This window comes from Symphodus melops (genome assembly GCF_947650265.1).
Source record: "Symphodus melops genome assembly, chromosome: 8".
In the NCBI taxonomy this organism is placed as follows: domain Eukaryota; kingdom Metazoa; phylum Chordata; class Actinopteri; order Labriformes; family Labridae; genus Symphodus; species Symphodus melops.
In genome coordinates, this window is record NC_136698.1 from 8,388,957 (window position 1) to 8,404,154 (window position 15,198).

Below are 15,198 nucleotides of genomic sequence, written 5' to 3' on the forward strand. Positions count from 1 at the left end.
GTTGTATCAAGCTGGATATTGATCGGTGACTGCATTGAGCGACCGGCTGGAATGACAAGGAGCTCAGTCTTAGAAGAGTTTGAGTTGAAGGTGGTGTTCATTCCTCCATTTAGAGATATTAACGGGGAGCTACGATTTTTGCTGAGACTGTAACATCGACTGGAGGGATGACGTGAAGAGTTTGTTATTGTCAGCATAGCAGTGGTATAAGAAGCCATGAGAGCAGATTACTGAACCAAGTGAGCTTGTGTATATGGAGAAGAGAGAGGGACCAAGCACTAAAAGATCGCCCAGAGAGGTAGGACACGATCCAGCAGAGGGCCGATCCTGTAATTAATATTACATGGAATCAGAAACCTCAATAATTTTTTATTTCATTGATAGGTAAAATAAACGCCTGGTTCATTGATATGATTTTTTGAACTTGAAAGCTTTATTGAAGTATTAGTCCACTTACAGTTTTACAGTGACTACTGCAATGATGACATGTTAATATTGAAGACTGCTATGACAAATATGACCAGAATGAGGACACAAACTGATCTGATGAATCAAAGACAGTGAATAAAAAAACATTATAAATTATGTATGAAAAAAGAGAGAGTTAATCAAAACTAAAATGAAAATACATAAACAATCTCCATGATTACATTTATTATCAAGTTTATCTTTTCACTGTTCCATTTCTTCACAAAAGGGGTGTGCAAACTATGGCCTACAGGTTACCTTCAGCTCGTGATGAATTTTATTTTATTGGCCAAAAAAATTGGAGGATTTTAAAAGCCTCCATTAATTGAGCACAACCTAACCCCTTGGCCACCAGCTTCCCAGCCCACAGCAAAGTCTGAAAATAAAACATTATATGACATGAATTATCACATGAAGCTTGTGCTTGACTGTATTGTACTTCTTGAGTTTCGACACTAGGTAGTGCTGCTGTGCTGAACTCAGTAGCTTCTCCAAACTCACTAAACAGGTGGAATTACTTAAAGAGTTGGCATGAGTGATGAAACATGACTACACCCTAACCTAAACCCAAAAAAGCCTAAAACAAATCCCAGAAATATTGAAAAATGATCATTCCTGAAACACAAGCACAAAAACAAAGGTATCAAGTCTTGTCCTTCGCAGCTTCTGATCCTGTAAGGCCCAGACAAGTCATAATGATCTTTTATATACTGATACAGGGAAGTTAATAAACTGCAGGCTCATGATAGCATGTAATAAACTGTTTGATCAAGGAGTTACACAAATGGAATACCCTTCACGATATATTCATCTTTCACACAATAAATCAGAAACAAATAAAGATGGAAAAAAAAATGAAAACTAAATCAAATCAAACTTGTTGTTTTTTGTTCACATAACCTGATCCACTCAGATCTCCACACATCCACCTCATCCCTCCATAATCAACTCCAGCCTTGTTGTAACAGAATATTTCCAGGTCTCCACAATCTGGGACAGCTTCAGGTTTTCAGGGAAGTTTTTCTCAACATGAAGAGGAACCTCTATCTCTTTACCGTCCATGTAAGACGCCACAGTCTCCTTTACACTGAGAAGGGAAAAAAGTCATTATTATAGTCAGTCACACCTCTTTACATAGTGGTTATATGGGGGCTAATCTAGTAATAAGTAAAGCATCAAAGCCTTTCTAAGAGTTTTACCCCCAGGTTGGTGTGTAATCTTCAGTGGCTCTTGGGCGGCCCAGATTCAACAAGAGGAACTCGTGCATCTCAAGCAGCCATTGGTCCACGTTGCCCCTGGACAGGAAGCCCTTCAGCTCGAGCTTATTTTCCTCAGTCAGCGGCTTCCGGTATTCAATTGAATACTCCAAAAATGGCTCCTTATAATAGAAACAACACGAAAGTGAAGTGTAATTGTTGTGCTTGTATATTATTGAACGACATAATGAATGAAGATGTTCTCAGGCAGACAGTCGAAACACAGCAAACACAAAGGTTCATTGGCTGTTGTTTGTGTCTAATACCACATCACTTACCCGCTTGAGGCGCAGCATGTTCTCTGATTTGAGGGAGGAGAGGAGTTGCCACAAACAAACACAATGTCTGAGGGTGCATCTGCCCAGAGCCTGAAGAAACAACACAGCAGATTTTTTTAGAGAAATTAATTTTAAACCACAAAATGTCTTTAGTCGTTTAGTTTTGCTGAGATGCACAGACTGCAACAGACTATAAGGACTGCAGAAAAAATCATTGCTGTCAATCTGCCCCCATCCAGGACTTATACCGGTCCAGGGTCAGGAAACAGGCAGGTACCATCACTGCAGAATCCTCACTGCATCACTGCAGAATCCTCACACCGCGGACACACATTTTTCAAACTCCTCCCCTCCAGCAGGCGTTACAGATCACTGTACGCCCAAACAACCCGTCACAAGAACAGTTTCTTCCCCCAGGCTGTCACTTTGATGAACGCTAAACAGTCACAGAGTGTCAGACCTGTCACTGTGAAATAACTCTGACCCACTCTTTAATGTAAATAGTGTAAAAGATAACTACCTCATGTTTAAGTCAACATCTGTTGCACTACTCACCACTGCACTATTATCATATTAGCCTTTAATTAGTTGTATATTTTTGAGTTTATTGTTGATATTTAATGTTACACCTTTGTACAAAGACAGCACAGTCTACCAAAGTTAAATTCACGTGTGTTAAGCATACCTGGCCAATAAAGTTGATTCTGATACCTAAAGTGTTGTAATGTAGTAATGTTTGCTTTCACTGTCATTGTGTCCAAATGTGGTTATGATTAATGAGGACCACCAACAGTTCAATTATCTTTTATCTTCAGTGTCGTGTTGTAGTACTCAAAATTCTCATCTTAAAACTGACTTTGTCTGGAGTTGATCTGTGAAAACAGCTTTAATAGGCTCAATTGACGCTGAAATCAATACACTCCTTCAGTCACCAAACTGTTTAAGAAAACGTAATCACTTCAAACACAGAAGCCTCACACATGCACTGACCTTCAACGTATGATGATCGATGTTGTTGGCCATCTTCAAGACATCCTGGAGGTAAGTGACCAGTGGCATACTGGGATCACCACCTGTCATTGACAGGAAACCCAGAAGCAGCTCCACGATCTTAAGTGCCTCACACACATCGCTGTATGACTCCAGCTCTCTGGACAAGGCGTTCCGAATCAGAGAGGACAAAGTTTCCTTGAAAAAAAGAAAAGACAAGTGTGGATGAAGCATAAAGCCATGATCTTATCAGCAGAGATAATCATTCCCTGTATTTATATGCAAATCCCAGCTTTAAAACATAGACTACATTTATTATTTATTATTGAATGACAAAATCAAACATCTATAACCTTAGGGACAAAATACATTTGACAGATGTTAACCACCACTGTAAGAGTTATTCTGAGAATTCGATTGAAATTCGTTTTTACCAGTTCAATTTCAACATAGGATCACAACAGTTTATTATTAAACCAGTATCTGTTTGATATTGAAAGAAGAGAATTAAGGTAAACAGTTACATATGACTGAAATAAATAGGCGATAATTGTTTTTGAAGGTATCTTTTGGGCTTTTCACACCTTTATAAGAGGATAGGAGAGGGGACAGATTCAGAAACAGGGATGAGAGAGTGGGGGATGACGTGCGGTGAATGGCAGAAAGAGGAAGTGCGACACAGGATCACCACTAGAGGGTAATAGCCTCTGATCATTGGATGAACAATATTACCCCCCAGCTAAACCAGCTTTGAACGTTATCACTATAAATGTGTAAGTACGATGACCTTGTTGTCAGAATTAACTCTGTTGCATATTGTAAAAAATAAAAGTCAGGACTAAAAGATTTACCTGAGGCACTTTTCTTTTAACAGCTTTGAAAATAGATTCATAGTCTCTCTCTTGTGTGTTGACCAGAGTAGGAATTCCCTGAAATGAAGAGCAAAAAGTTAACTGAAGCAGGAAATGACAAACACAAGACGTTAAAACAACGAAACAGCTGCTTCAAATACGAAATAAGAGTTATGACTTGGTTTGTGAATTTGTGTTACTGTATAGATACCCAACACAATTAATACCATTTAATTTTGCCTGGTAATAAGAAGCACTTCAAATAATGGCCAGAAATCAACTAAATCAAACAAATCGTCTGCATTCTTCCTTCATGATTAGCTCTCATCTGATGAGGTATTAGTTGTCTAATAGACACTGTAGGGCTCAGTGTACTGCAAAGAATGACAGTAGATGGAGTCTGATCATAAACTGTACAGACTTGTTGAGCAAAAAAAAAAAAAAGAAGTGTGCATGAATGTTGATGCTTTTGATATCTGCACAAAAAACAGAAACTGCCTGTGTTGACTCACTGAGCGGGTGATGAGGGGTTTTCCCTGCAGGAAGCGGGTGAGGATCTGCTGCTGGATCCTGGGCAGATCATACTGTGATATTGTCTCATGACCCTGTTCCAAGCTGTACTGGCAGTTGGATAATATCAGAGGAAGCAGGTCTTTGTCCAGCTCGTAGTGGATCACATGCTGCTCTGCCAGATCTGCCACACCAACTCTGTAACTGCTGTGAACATCCCATAATAAACATGTTTATTCAGTGAGAAACATTTTTTTAAGTCTTGATTTAGATTGTTTTTGCCAATCACTTAAAATGAGAATGAAGGCTTGTAAGGGCATCTTGCAATTGTGTCATTACAGACTTTCTTGATTAAGCTGAATAGTTCTCCTCGGCTCTGTGTTGGACAACAAGCTGTATTTTGTGGTTCCAAAATGTGTTGTACCTGTTGTCCTCTCCACTCTGAGTATCCACAGCATTCACCAACTCGTTCTGTAGTGCCACCAGGTAGCTGACCAGCCCTGTGGCGCACAGTCCTGGACCCTGACGCCGGGGAAGGAGGTACTGCAGATCGCTGTCCATGCTCAAGTCATGGCTGCAAAATTCCTCAGGTATCTTCATCTCATCTGAAGGTTAGAAAGGACTTTAATCGTATATTGCCTTTTTGTTCTTCCTACCTCTCAAATAACTTCTCTACTCATTCCAACTTGCACATCTATGGCCCGGCTTCTGAGAGCAAGTAGGGCTTCAGGTTGTCAACAAGGACACATAGCATGTTGACAGGAAGACCAAGATCTACAGAATAGGGACAACCCAACAGCCACCTTTTAAGGTTATTCATATCTAATTTAATGATATTAGTAGTATGTGTATCTCCATGAGTGCTATAGTTCTGCATTAATCTCAAATGTATCATTAAGGAAAACCTTAACTCAACTTTATCAGTTCTAACACAACAGGGCTAATCCAACATGCTACCCATAGAGAAAAACTCAAAATTAACACAGACACGTTGAAATATGAAGTAGACTCATTGTGTTTCCCTTGAATATTAACGCTGTTAAGAGAAATACTCACTGCTTGTTACGGACACTCTCAGCAGATTCCAAGCTTTCAGGAAGGTGCCGATTTGTTTTTCATACCATGCTCTTAAATCTGTAAAAAGACATTTTGAAAGTAATTACTAATATGATTGACAATAAACTGAACGAGAATAAAACCGTGTGTGTAAAATGACATGCAGAAGATCCCACACACACTCCAACACTGTTTCAGAGATGATGGAGTGTGACTATTCTTTCACTGATTAGGCTGAGTAGATATTGAATCTTTGGCCACTGTTTTTTTTAATGAATTGTATGACGTGGTTGGTCTGTCAGAGAGAGTAAAACTAACTGAACAAAAATAATTTATTTGATTTTCAGGTCAAGACAAACTCAAAAGTGTCAGTGAGGGCCAGAATTATACCTGGGATCACAGCTTTTCCTTAAAACTGCTAACAAAAACTGAAACAATGATTTTCAAGTTTCTGTTTTAAGAGTTTGTCCAACTGATTTTAGAGAATAAATTGTGAACATTATGAGAATAAAGAATTCTAAGGTTACTGCTCAGTGATAAAGCACCTTTACCTGTTTGTTTCTCGATGAAATCTCCGATTGAGCCCCCTATTTGATCTGATGAGTTCTGGAACTTTCTCACTAAGTGTTTCTGCAGGGTCAGGATGCCGGGAAGATGCTTAATCTGCCGAAATTCTCTCTCCTGAGCAAAAATAAGAAAACAAGTCAATCAATCAATCAAAAAGTTGTTAATCATCTAGAGGCAGCAAATGGCCAGGATAGATGTCTAAAAAAACTTAATGACAAGAAGTGATGACTAGGTGTCTATATTTCATCCTTTGGAAAAAGAAAATTTACAAAACTAACACGACCATCGACATCACATTTTAGATCAAAAAGAGACCTTGAAGTCGTTTTTAATCACAAAGCTTTACATCTCAAAGTCATCTCACCTTCTGTAGGAACCTCCACAGAAGAGGCAGCTCCTCCTTCTGGTCATTTTGCTCCACAATGTGTGTGAGGCTGAGCAAGGACAGTCTTTCTCTGCAGCTCCACACAGCTGAGCTGTGGACTTGAGAGCACTGAGCCAGCGATTTGAGGAATGTGCAGTCATCACCCAAAGCTGTCCTTATGATGAAGTTGGAGGAAACACGGGAGTCGGTTCTGATGCTCCCCTTTGCTTCCTGCAGGAGCTGATCTACATCCTAGACAAACAAAAACAAAAATGTTTAATAGTTCAGGGCCTTCCTGACTTTTTTTATGCTTCATAATGTACCATACGTGTTTGATAGGGCCTACATTATTGTACAAGTTTTTTTTTTTTATTAAAATTTTGAACACTGATGACTTAATAATATTAGTAAAACCGCAGCTTACTAGATATCATGAGTTTCATTGGGGAAAAAAAGGAAAAAAAGGTTTTAAAAAAGTACAATAAAAGGTGTTACCCTCAACCAAGGTGTCATTATTTCTGCAGCGACAGTAGTCTCCCAGTTGTTTCTGGACTCTTTAGTTGTCAGGCGAGGATCAGTATCAGCTAGACAAAGTCAAATAGATTATTATTTTCTATCCTTAAAAAAAATTAAAAAGCACACAGAAACACAGCAGTGCATCCATACAATAGATCATTTACCATTACGATGTAAGTATTTATAAAATATCATTTTAAATACACTTCTGTATGTGCGTGTGCTTGTGTGTGGTCAGCAGGTAATGCTTATCAGTTATGAGATGGGCTTTATAAATAAACTTTCTATTCTATTAATGACCTGATAACAATGATTAACTGTAATGGGATTAAATGAATCTTGACAGTTCTGAAAAACTGAGAATGTCTTATGATTACTTATAAGATAGACAACCTTAAAAACAGTTATTGAATGATAAAAAAAAGACATGGTGGCTTACAGTGACTGGTCTGCATTAGCTCTTGCAGTGATCTGAGCACTAGGTGGACAGTTGTAACTGTGTCATCAGTGCCTCTTCCCAGAGTCTGTGACAGCTGATCCAGATCCTTTAATATGTGCTGAGTAAGAAACTGACAAACATCCTCCACAGGTGGCTGGATGATGTTCTGGACAAACTAAGGGAAGAAAATGGGGGAGAATGTAAAAATCATTATTGTATTCAAAGCGGCATTACTATCTGTACAGAACCATTTTTCATCTCAGCCTTGATGGCATTACAATCTGACGGTGTTACCTAAAGTTTCAGTGTTAACACAGTTCTGCTCACCTGGGGCTTCTCTGATGCTCCCAGCAACATGGCCAAATGTGTAACAAGTCTGACAAGAGTGAAGGGAGCCAGAGACATGTTTTTGGTGTCCAGGGCATCAGGGTTGTTTCTCTGCTCAGGGTCACCCAGGATGTGTCCAGGTCTGGTCTGATCCCTAATCATCAAAAACATAGTTAGTCAGTTGTTCTGAAGACTTGTTTAGATGTTTGATTTCACATAAAGTCTGTAGTTGAAATACAGTTATAAAAGAACTAAACATTTCCATCCTCGTGTCTTTATTCAATGACATTATTATCGCAAAATCTAAACCTGGAGTATTTTTGTCACACTGCATTGAATGACATAACTTCAGTGCACCCATAAATCCTCATTGTATAGAAACATGGTAATATTAACAATATCTTAAAATTTGCATTGAACCAATACTTAAATAATTAAACAAGAATTATCTCAACAGTCTCGCTTTGTTTTATCAGCCCCCAAAGAACCAAATACTTAAAATGATCCCTCCTAAAATAATTTCTTAATTTGAATGGAAATGACTTCATAAAGGAGAAGTCTGGCCTAACTGTTACACTCAATACACAATATAGTGCACGACCGTAGTTTGACCATTGATGGCACTCACTGTTGTGGCTGGGCTGGTCTGAATCCGGGCAGGGCTAAATGATTGTCTCCTCCAACCTCTTGGTGACATTCAAGACAAATGCCCCTCTGTGTGGGGAGGCCACACTGTAGTGAAACAAAACAGATCAGATCATTACATCTACTGTTTGTTTTAACCAGTAGCCTGCGACAGCTGTGCAGATAAATAAGCTTCAGTTGTGTAAAAGTACTGTAGCTCACCATGTCAACAACGCATGGATGATTATTTGGACACACTATAAAAGAAAAACAAGAAACCAATTAGGACAGTTTACAATTCAATGCTTAGAACCCGGACCGATATGGATTACACATATACAAAAAATAACAAAAAAGTATTTCCATTAAAGAAACTGACAATAATAATAATGATTTATTATTGTGGTTGATGCATAGATAAAAATAACACTTACCATACCAAGCATATGCCCCTGGTGCATTTTGTAATGCTGTGCAAGCAGCAGCTAACATGTCATCAGGCATTGTGGGTATAAATGCCCCCTGTTCAGTCAAAAAAAAAATGAAAAGGCTTAATTTGGCATAACGGTAACATGAGAATGATCATTAGTTATTACAAACATTTAATGGGGAACCCTTTACACTATCGTGGCAAGAGTAAACAAAAAGATGTGTCTTTAAAGGTCAATATCAAGTCAATTTAAAGTTTTGATGAACTTTATAGTCTTGACTTCTGTTAATGTTGGGAAATTAAATAAGTCCCAGCATTTGACTTTGGAAGGTCCCTTAAACTTGAAATATTCCCAACCTTTAGCCATTTGATACAGAAGTAAATGGAACAGAGAGAGTTGAAGTTCACCTGCATATTTTCAGGAAACAGACCGAGCTGCTTGAGTGGCATCAACAGAGGCTGAGTTCCAGTGAGCAGAACAACCGCGAGATGAATAGTCAGCTCGATGACAGTGTTGTGTGTAATAGTATGGTTAGGGTTCATGGTCAGAGCTCCCAATCTGTTTTCAACCAAGGCTGAGGCAAAGGTCCTCACTTCTTGTTGATGCAGAGAGTTAGAGCCCTGGATGAGCTCGTCAAATACTTGTGTTTTCTAAAAGAAAGATATATAGTGGAAATAATCAAGATTTTAATGGCAACATTATAAAAGATATTTAGTTTAAAAATATGATAAATGTTACTGATATATTTACAACTTCCCCCTGCCCAATCAAAAACATTTTGTATATAAATCATTGGTTTAGTGAACTTCTACTTCTACTTTCAAATTTGTGCCTTTTCTGTGCAATCCAAACATTTACAAAGGTGAACTAGATCTGGGCGATTTACGATTTTAATATTTTTCTTCTTTAACAACCAACAGAACACAACAAGAAATGTATCAAATACAAATTGTTTTAATTTCAACAAAATACCTTACCAAACCTTTTTTTATATAATATGTTCCTCTTCTAAAGAAAATTAAATAGCTAATTTGCATGGCATGCTCAATAAGTTATGTAATAATCAAACATTGGGCTTGCTTGTAAATAATATCTTTTAAAGTGCTTTTACAAGCTTTTAGCACAGAGCACAATCCTGCCCACTGCCTGTGACATGTTACAATTATGTTCAAATGAATCTAAGACATCGATTTATCACCCAGCACTAAAAGTGAACATAAAGAAATCTTTTTGTTTCTAAAGAAGTATGTTTTATCACTCAGCATACCTCAGGGGTCAGGAGGAGTCTGGTATTTGCAGATCTGTACAGAGTTGTGACTTCTCGGAAAAGTGCCAGCAGGAGGAAATTTGTTCGATTCCTTGCCGGTGCAGTGCATTTCTAAATCAACGAAAATGAACCTAAATTACATTGTCGGGTTATGTTCAGATAATTTGGCTTTGTACAGTGCTTTCATCAGCTATAACCCTGACAGTACCCTCTATGAGCAGCACAGATTGTCAGTGGATGTAACATGTATGCCAATGCATATTCATACATTTGAAAACGCATATTCATATGCACAGGCTAACAGACTTAACTTTATACTTTATTTCAGACCCATATGTCCATATCATCTTAATCTGTGTTTAATTAATTGAATAACTGAACATAAAAAGCCTATGGATAAAATCTTATATACAGTACGTGGCAAGATGAAAATAAAGCAACATTTTTCCTTGTGTCAAAACACAAAAAATACAGGAAATGATCCATAAAAAAAGTGCATCATTGCAAGCAGCAGCAAAGACTTTGAATTAAAGTTCAAATACCTCACAGACATCTTCAATCTGCTCTACTTCACCATCCATTACTGCCATGGCAACAGCATCCCTCACCGCCTTGTAGTCCTCTCCATACACAAGATACTGGTCCATCTGGCCTCCATCTTCATTCTGTTTGTATCATGAATACAATTAAATAAAACAATCAAGAAAAAAAAAAAACAATACTTCAGGATCAAATGGTAATAAAGGGTTTCAGATGAGAAGGTCTGTTAGCTGGGAAAACTTTGACGAACTTTGTTTTTTCAGTGTGATTATGATCAAATATTTAGGGTTCTTTTGTAATTTAACTGATTTCAGGTTGTAAATTCTTGGGTGTACCTGTTGATGGATCTCTGCAGGAAAAATCCAGCTGAACTTTGGTTCTTTCACCAGTGTCTGAACAATCTCGACACCATGCCTTTGACTGAGTTTACGGATCAGATAAACACGGAACCAATCATTCCCACTCTCCTCACAGAGCTTAATCACTGTATTCAGGAAATCTTCAGCTCCGTCTGGGACATCATTCTCTGTAACAGCAATGTAGTCAAATAGGTTTCATTCTCTTAAACACATAAACTGTGTAAGAAGAAATAGTAACGATGTTAATATTACCAGATAGATTGTCACTGATGAGCTGTGCAGCAAAGGTGAGGCACAAACGCAGTCTTGCAATGTCCTGGAGATGTTGAATTGACACTGTTTCTGGAACAGAGGTGACAGAAGCCAAAAAGGAGTGCAGGAATTGTGTTTCATCTGCATAAGGCACCAACTCTTCAGATTTGTTGCCTTCCTGAGGCACTCTCTCCCACATGGAGTCCTTCAAAGAAAATATTCGAATGGTGCATCAGTAACAAGTCATTTAAATGAACTTATCAGCAAATTGTAAAGACTTAAACAACCCTTTATTAGTACAGCTACCACCTGCACAGCTCCAGAACCCCATCAGTCCCATTTAGATATTGTAAGATAGTGATAAGCAAATGTTAGCCATCGTGTCAAATCCAGCTCTCTACCAAAGAATCTGTTCCTTAATAAAAGACAATTTATGCTTCAAACTTCTGTTTGATTTTTCTCTGTATTTTTTTCAAATGCAAGGCTCAAGTAGGCATATTCAAACATATCTTAAGCTTTATTGTCTAAACCTACAGAGGACAAAGCAAAGAAAACCAGATAATCATGTAAAAGAATATAAAGCAGACTATATCAATGTGGTTGGTTTTAATGCCTGTTACTGCTGTCTATAAGATCAACACAAATAAGTTCCTCGTAGCTGCTTTAAATTAAACATGAAATGATGCAGGCAATAAACGGTCCTAAAGCCTGTAGAAAGTCTCCTGTATTTGTCATAAACAGCTTTTGTAGGGAGACGTCACCCTGACATGAAACACAACACAAATCATCTCTTCTCCTTTGCTGAAACTGTTTGTTTGAGTGCTTTTCAACCCCAAAGTCAAAGTGGCAGAAATCTTACTAGGCTGCCTACATCTAGATTCTTTTTACATTTTATTAACATTCAAACTGACTTAATTGAAGTCTTGATATAAAAGTTGATTATGTGCCCTATTCAACATAGTAAAAATGTTTAATCATTGATAAAAATATGTTTTACCTCCAAGCAGTTGATGTACAGGGCGTAAAGTTCTGCTTTATCCTCTTCATCCACAAACCTGCTGTCCTCTATAGATGACAGATGCTGCTGCAAATACTCCTTGACTTCATTAAAGCTGAAACACATTTCATTTGTTTAAACTCAAGGTACAGAGCAAAACAGCTTGGAACGGGAAAGAAGAAGGCCTACGCTTTACTACAGGAGTGAAATCTTTCAAATTGTTGATGAAAATTTCAAACATTTAAAACACCACACACCTTTGCAGAACTCCATTGATTTACATTAAACATCATTAATGACTATACAGTTCATTCATTTAATTCAACTGGAATTTATGACAAATACCCACTCAATGTTCTTGACTGGAAACATGTAGTCAAAATGTATGAGTTAATTTGGAGCCTATTATCAGTTTACCTACCTGAACTTGAGCAGCAGCTTGAGGATCACAGATCGCACGACTGGGTTCTTATCAGGGGACTCATCAAAAGGCGACAAATCTTTGGTATGAATCTGGCTGTTTTCTGTATTGAAAGGAGTGAATAGTTAAAAACAAGGACAAATGATCTTACATGATCAAAACATTACAAGCAAGAAAATTGCCCTATAGGCATGATTAAATGAACCCAGTTTGGCTAACCCAGGTGCCAAGCCAAAATTGTCAACCATGATTAGCCATACATCTTGTCAGACTACCAGTGGACTGTGCGGTACCAACCATCCCCTGACACACAGCCACCACCATCGGACTGTGTCCTCCCCTAAACCATCACTGCCCTCCTGTATACACAGCCTGCTGCGACCCACTTCAGCGACAACAAAATGTGGACAAAGAATACAACTGAGAAATCCTGCTTGCATATTATCCAACATGTTCTTTTGCAAAGCATCTTGAGATATTATGAAGCTCTACAGTAGAGGTTACCTGTCTTAACCATCAGGTAGGACATTAGGTGGTTGATGACATCCCTGTCGGGTGGTGAGTTGTCCTTGAAGCACACAGTGGAGAGCAAATCAATGAAGAAACCGTTGCAACGCCGCCTGAATTCTGCTTGTTTCTTGACAGACACCCTGAAATCACAAATATTCAATGCAAAGAATGTTAAATGTAAAGACATAATTCGAACATTTTTACAATATTTTGTCATTTAGATAAGCTTAGCCAACCAATCTCTTAAAGCAACACTGGCAACATCCACTGAATCACAGAAGTATTTCATCCACAACAAGGTAAAACAAGTGTTTTATATTGAAACTGCTCTCACACATATAGGTGGAATATATTCATAAAGGAGTGAGATGTTTTACTTTAAGTTTTACAGGTTTACATTTTTAATAACTTGTAAAAAGTCTTACCGGATCTCCTCTGAGACATGTGGCTGAAAGTCATTTGGTAACTCCTGTCTGCACGTGGGACAGGCTGCATGTCCTGCATCCAGACTTTCTCTGATGCATGTCAAGCAGTAGATGTGATGGCAGGGCAGTCCCACAGGGTCCTGAGGCTCCCTCATACAAACCCGACAGTGAAGTCCAAACCTTAAAAATGGAAGAAAAAAGACAAATACTAACAAAATACAGATTCATTCAGATGCTGGTAACGATCAATTCCTTTATAATTTCAGTTAAAACAACAAAAATAAAACGAAGTAAGGAGCCCTTACCTGAATAACTGATCACTTGCGCCCTGCTTGCAGGACTTTAGCACTTTAATTACTGCTTCAAAAGCGCTCATTAGTTTAACATCGGAGTCTCTATCCAGAACCTAAGAGTCAAAAACATTTGATATGAAATGACATTAGTCATAATGGTGATTTTCATTACTTTTTCTTTTTGTTGTTGTAGGACACGATGACATCTAATATAATTTAAGGTTACACAAATTAGACATTTGATCGCTCATCACATTTGCCGAACGCTGCCTTCCTTAGATGTATTTTATGGAAACAATAAGTTATTAAACATTAACTTACCTTGCTTAAGGTCTGAATGTGACTCTGGACCAGATTTCTGATCTGATTCTCGTCATTATGGAAACCCAGCAGCATGTGCTCCACAAACAACGACAGTATGTGAATGCGCTTCCAGCCATTACTACAAAATATATCAAAACCACAGTTCAGTTATAGTTGTCACACGACCACAAGGCAGTATTTTAAAGGCTCAGTCCTTATTGAGAAACATTAACAGAGCACTAAACAACTGATTAAACAGAAGCATTGCTAATCAGATATATACAGTATGAACTTTGCAATGTTAAGAGTACCATTGCTTATTTGTCTTATTTGTTTTTAATTAAAATTCTGCTTTTGACAGGATGGTTATATATAGAATAAAAATGATTGCCCAGATTCAGGGTTTTTTTTTTGTATTTGAATCACTTAGGGATCTTACCTGACACCAGGGAGTCTTTCTTTGCATCTGTGTCCATACTGGTTGGTGTGAGTGTGGGAACAAATCATCTCTAAAGACGCTTGCAGACTCTTGACCTGCTTAAGCCAGTCCTGACAGAGAGCTTCAGTATCAACTTTAGGAGACCCCAGAAATTCAACACATGCCTGGGCTGCATGCACATCCAAAACCTACAGGACAGTAGAACAGTCTGGAAGTTAATTTATGGTTTTGTGAAACATCTTTTTATTTATCCGATGGACACTTTCCATGGTTGTGGTTTTTGTGGTATGGATGTGGCCTGCACCAATCTATGACACATTTTTAAAGAGCATTACAGGCCTCATGTAAGTAAGATTGATATTGATTTGTTATTGACTTAGGTTTTGCAGAAATTGTAGAAATGTGTTTACCATCTCTGGACAGTTTGTAATGTTCTGGTTTCTTCTCAAACGAGTCACAACATCAGGCTGAAGAGCAAACATCCTTGAGAGGTTCTGAAGACGACTTTGGAAGATACGGTGGGCAATGTGCACAAGAGGAAGAGAAAGCTCATCTTCGCCTCTTTTTCGTCTTTTTACTTCATCAACGCAGCTGGCCAGGGCTTGACGCATGAGCTGACACAAACATTTTATTGTTAAATAGATAATAATAGTAACTGGATATGGAAAAAGGATTTAAGAATAATAATAATTATAATTATTTTATTTTGGCATTC

General features: G+C 38.1%; 1 protein-coding gene across 1 annotated transcript in view; it reads right to left on the minus strand.

The window, feature by feature from the left end:
* Positions 1-411: 411 nt before the first annotated feature.
* Positions 412-15,198, minus strand: part of LOC306828561 (E3 ubiquitin-protein ligase rnf213-alpha-like) — a 42,104-nt gene continuing 27,317 nt past the window's right edge. The window contains exons 40-68 of the mRNA XM_079351081.1: positions 14,894-15,097; positions 14,484-14,671; positions 14,063-14,183; positions 13,754-13,854; positions 13,449-13,628; positions 13,018-13,163; positions 12,514-12,616; positions 12,093-12,207; positions 11,096-11,300; positions 10,820-11,010; positions 10,487-10,609; positions 9,945-10,055; positions 9,085-9,327; positions 8,681-8,768; positions 8,469-8,503; positions 8,251-8,354; positions 7,623-7,776; positions 7,296-7,470; positions 6,836-6,924; positions 6,341-6,592; positions 5,961-6,090; positions 5,410-5,487; positions 4,778-4,958; positions 4,356-4,560; positions 3,844-3,921; positions 2,993-3,190; positions 2,003-2,092; positions 1,668-1,846; positions 412-1,555 (exon numbers count right to left, since the gene is read on the minus strand). Coding sequence (XP_079207207.1) covers positions 1,399-1,555; positions 1,668-1,846; positions 2,003-2,092; positions 2,993-3,190; positions 3,844-3,921; positions 4,356-4,560; positions 4,778-4,958; positions 5,410-5,487; positions 5,961-6,090; positions 6,341-6,592; positions 6,836-6,924; positions 7,296-7,470; positions 7,623-7,776; positions 8,251-8,354; positions 8,469-8,503; positions 8,681-8,768; positions 9,085-9,327; positions 9,945-10,055; positions 10,487-10,609; positions 10,820-11,010; positions 11,096-11,300; positions 12,093-12,207; positions 12,514-12,616; positions 13,018-13,163; positions 13,449-13,628; positions 13,754-13,854; positions 14,063-14,183; positions 14,484-14,671; positions 14,894-15,097 — 4,224 coding nt within the window. The 3' untranslated portion in view covers positions 412-1,398. The remainder of the gene's footprint in view (positions 1,556-1,667; positions 1,847-2,002; positions 2,093-2,992; positions 3,191-3,843; positions 3,922-4,355; positions 4,561-4,777; positions 4,959-5,409; positions 5,488-5,960; positions 6,091-6,340; positions 6,593-6,835; positions 6,925-7,295; positions 7,471-7,622; positions 7,777-8,250; positions 8,355-8,468; positions 8,504-8,680; positions 8,769-9,084; positions 9,328-9,944; positions 10,056-10,486; positions 10,610-10,819; positions 11,011-11,095; positions 11,301-12,092; positions 12,208-12,513; positions 12,617-13,017; positions 13,164-13,448; positions 13,629-13,753; positions 13,855-14,062; positions 14,184-14,483; positions 14,672-14,893; positions 15,098-15,198) is intronic.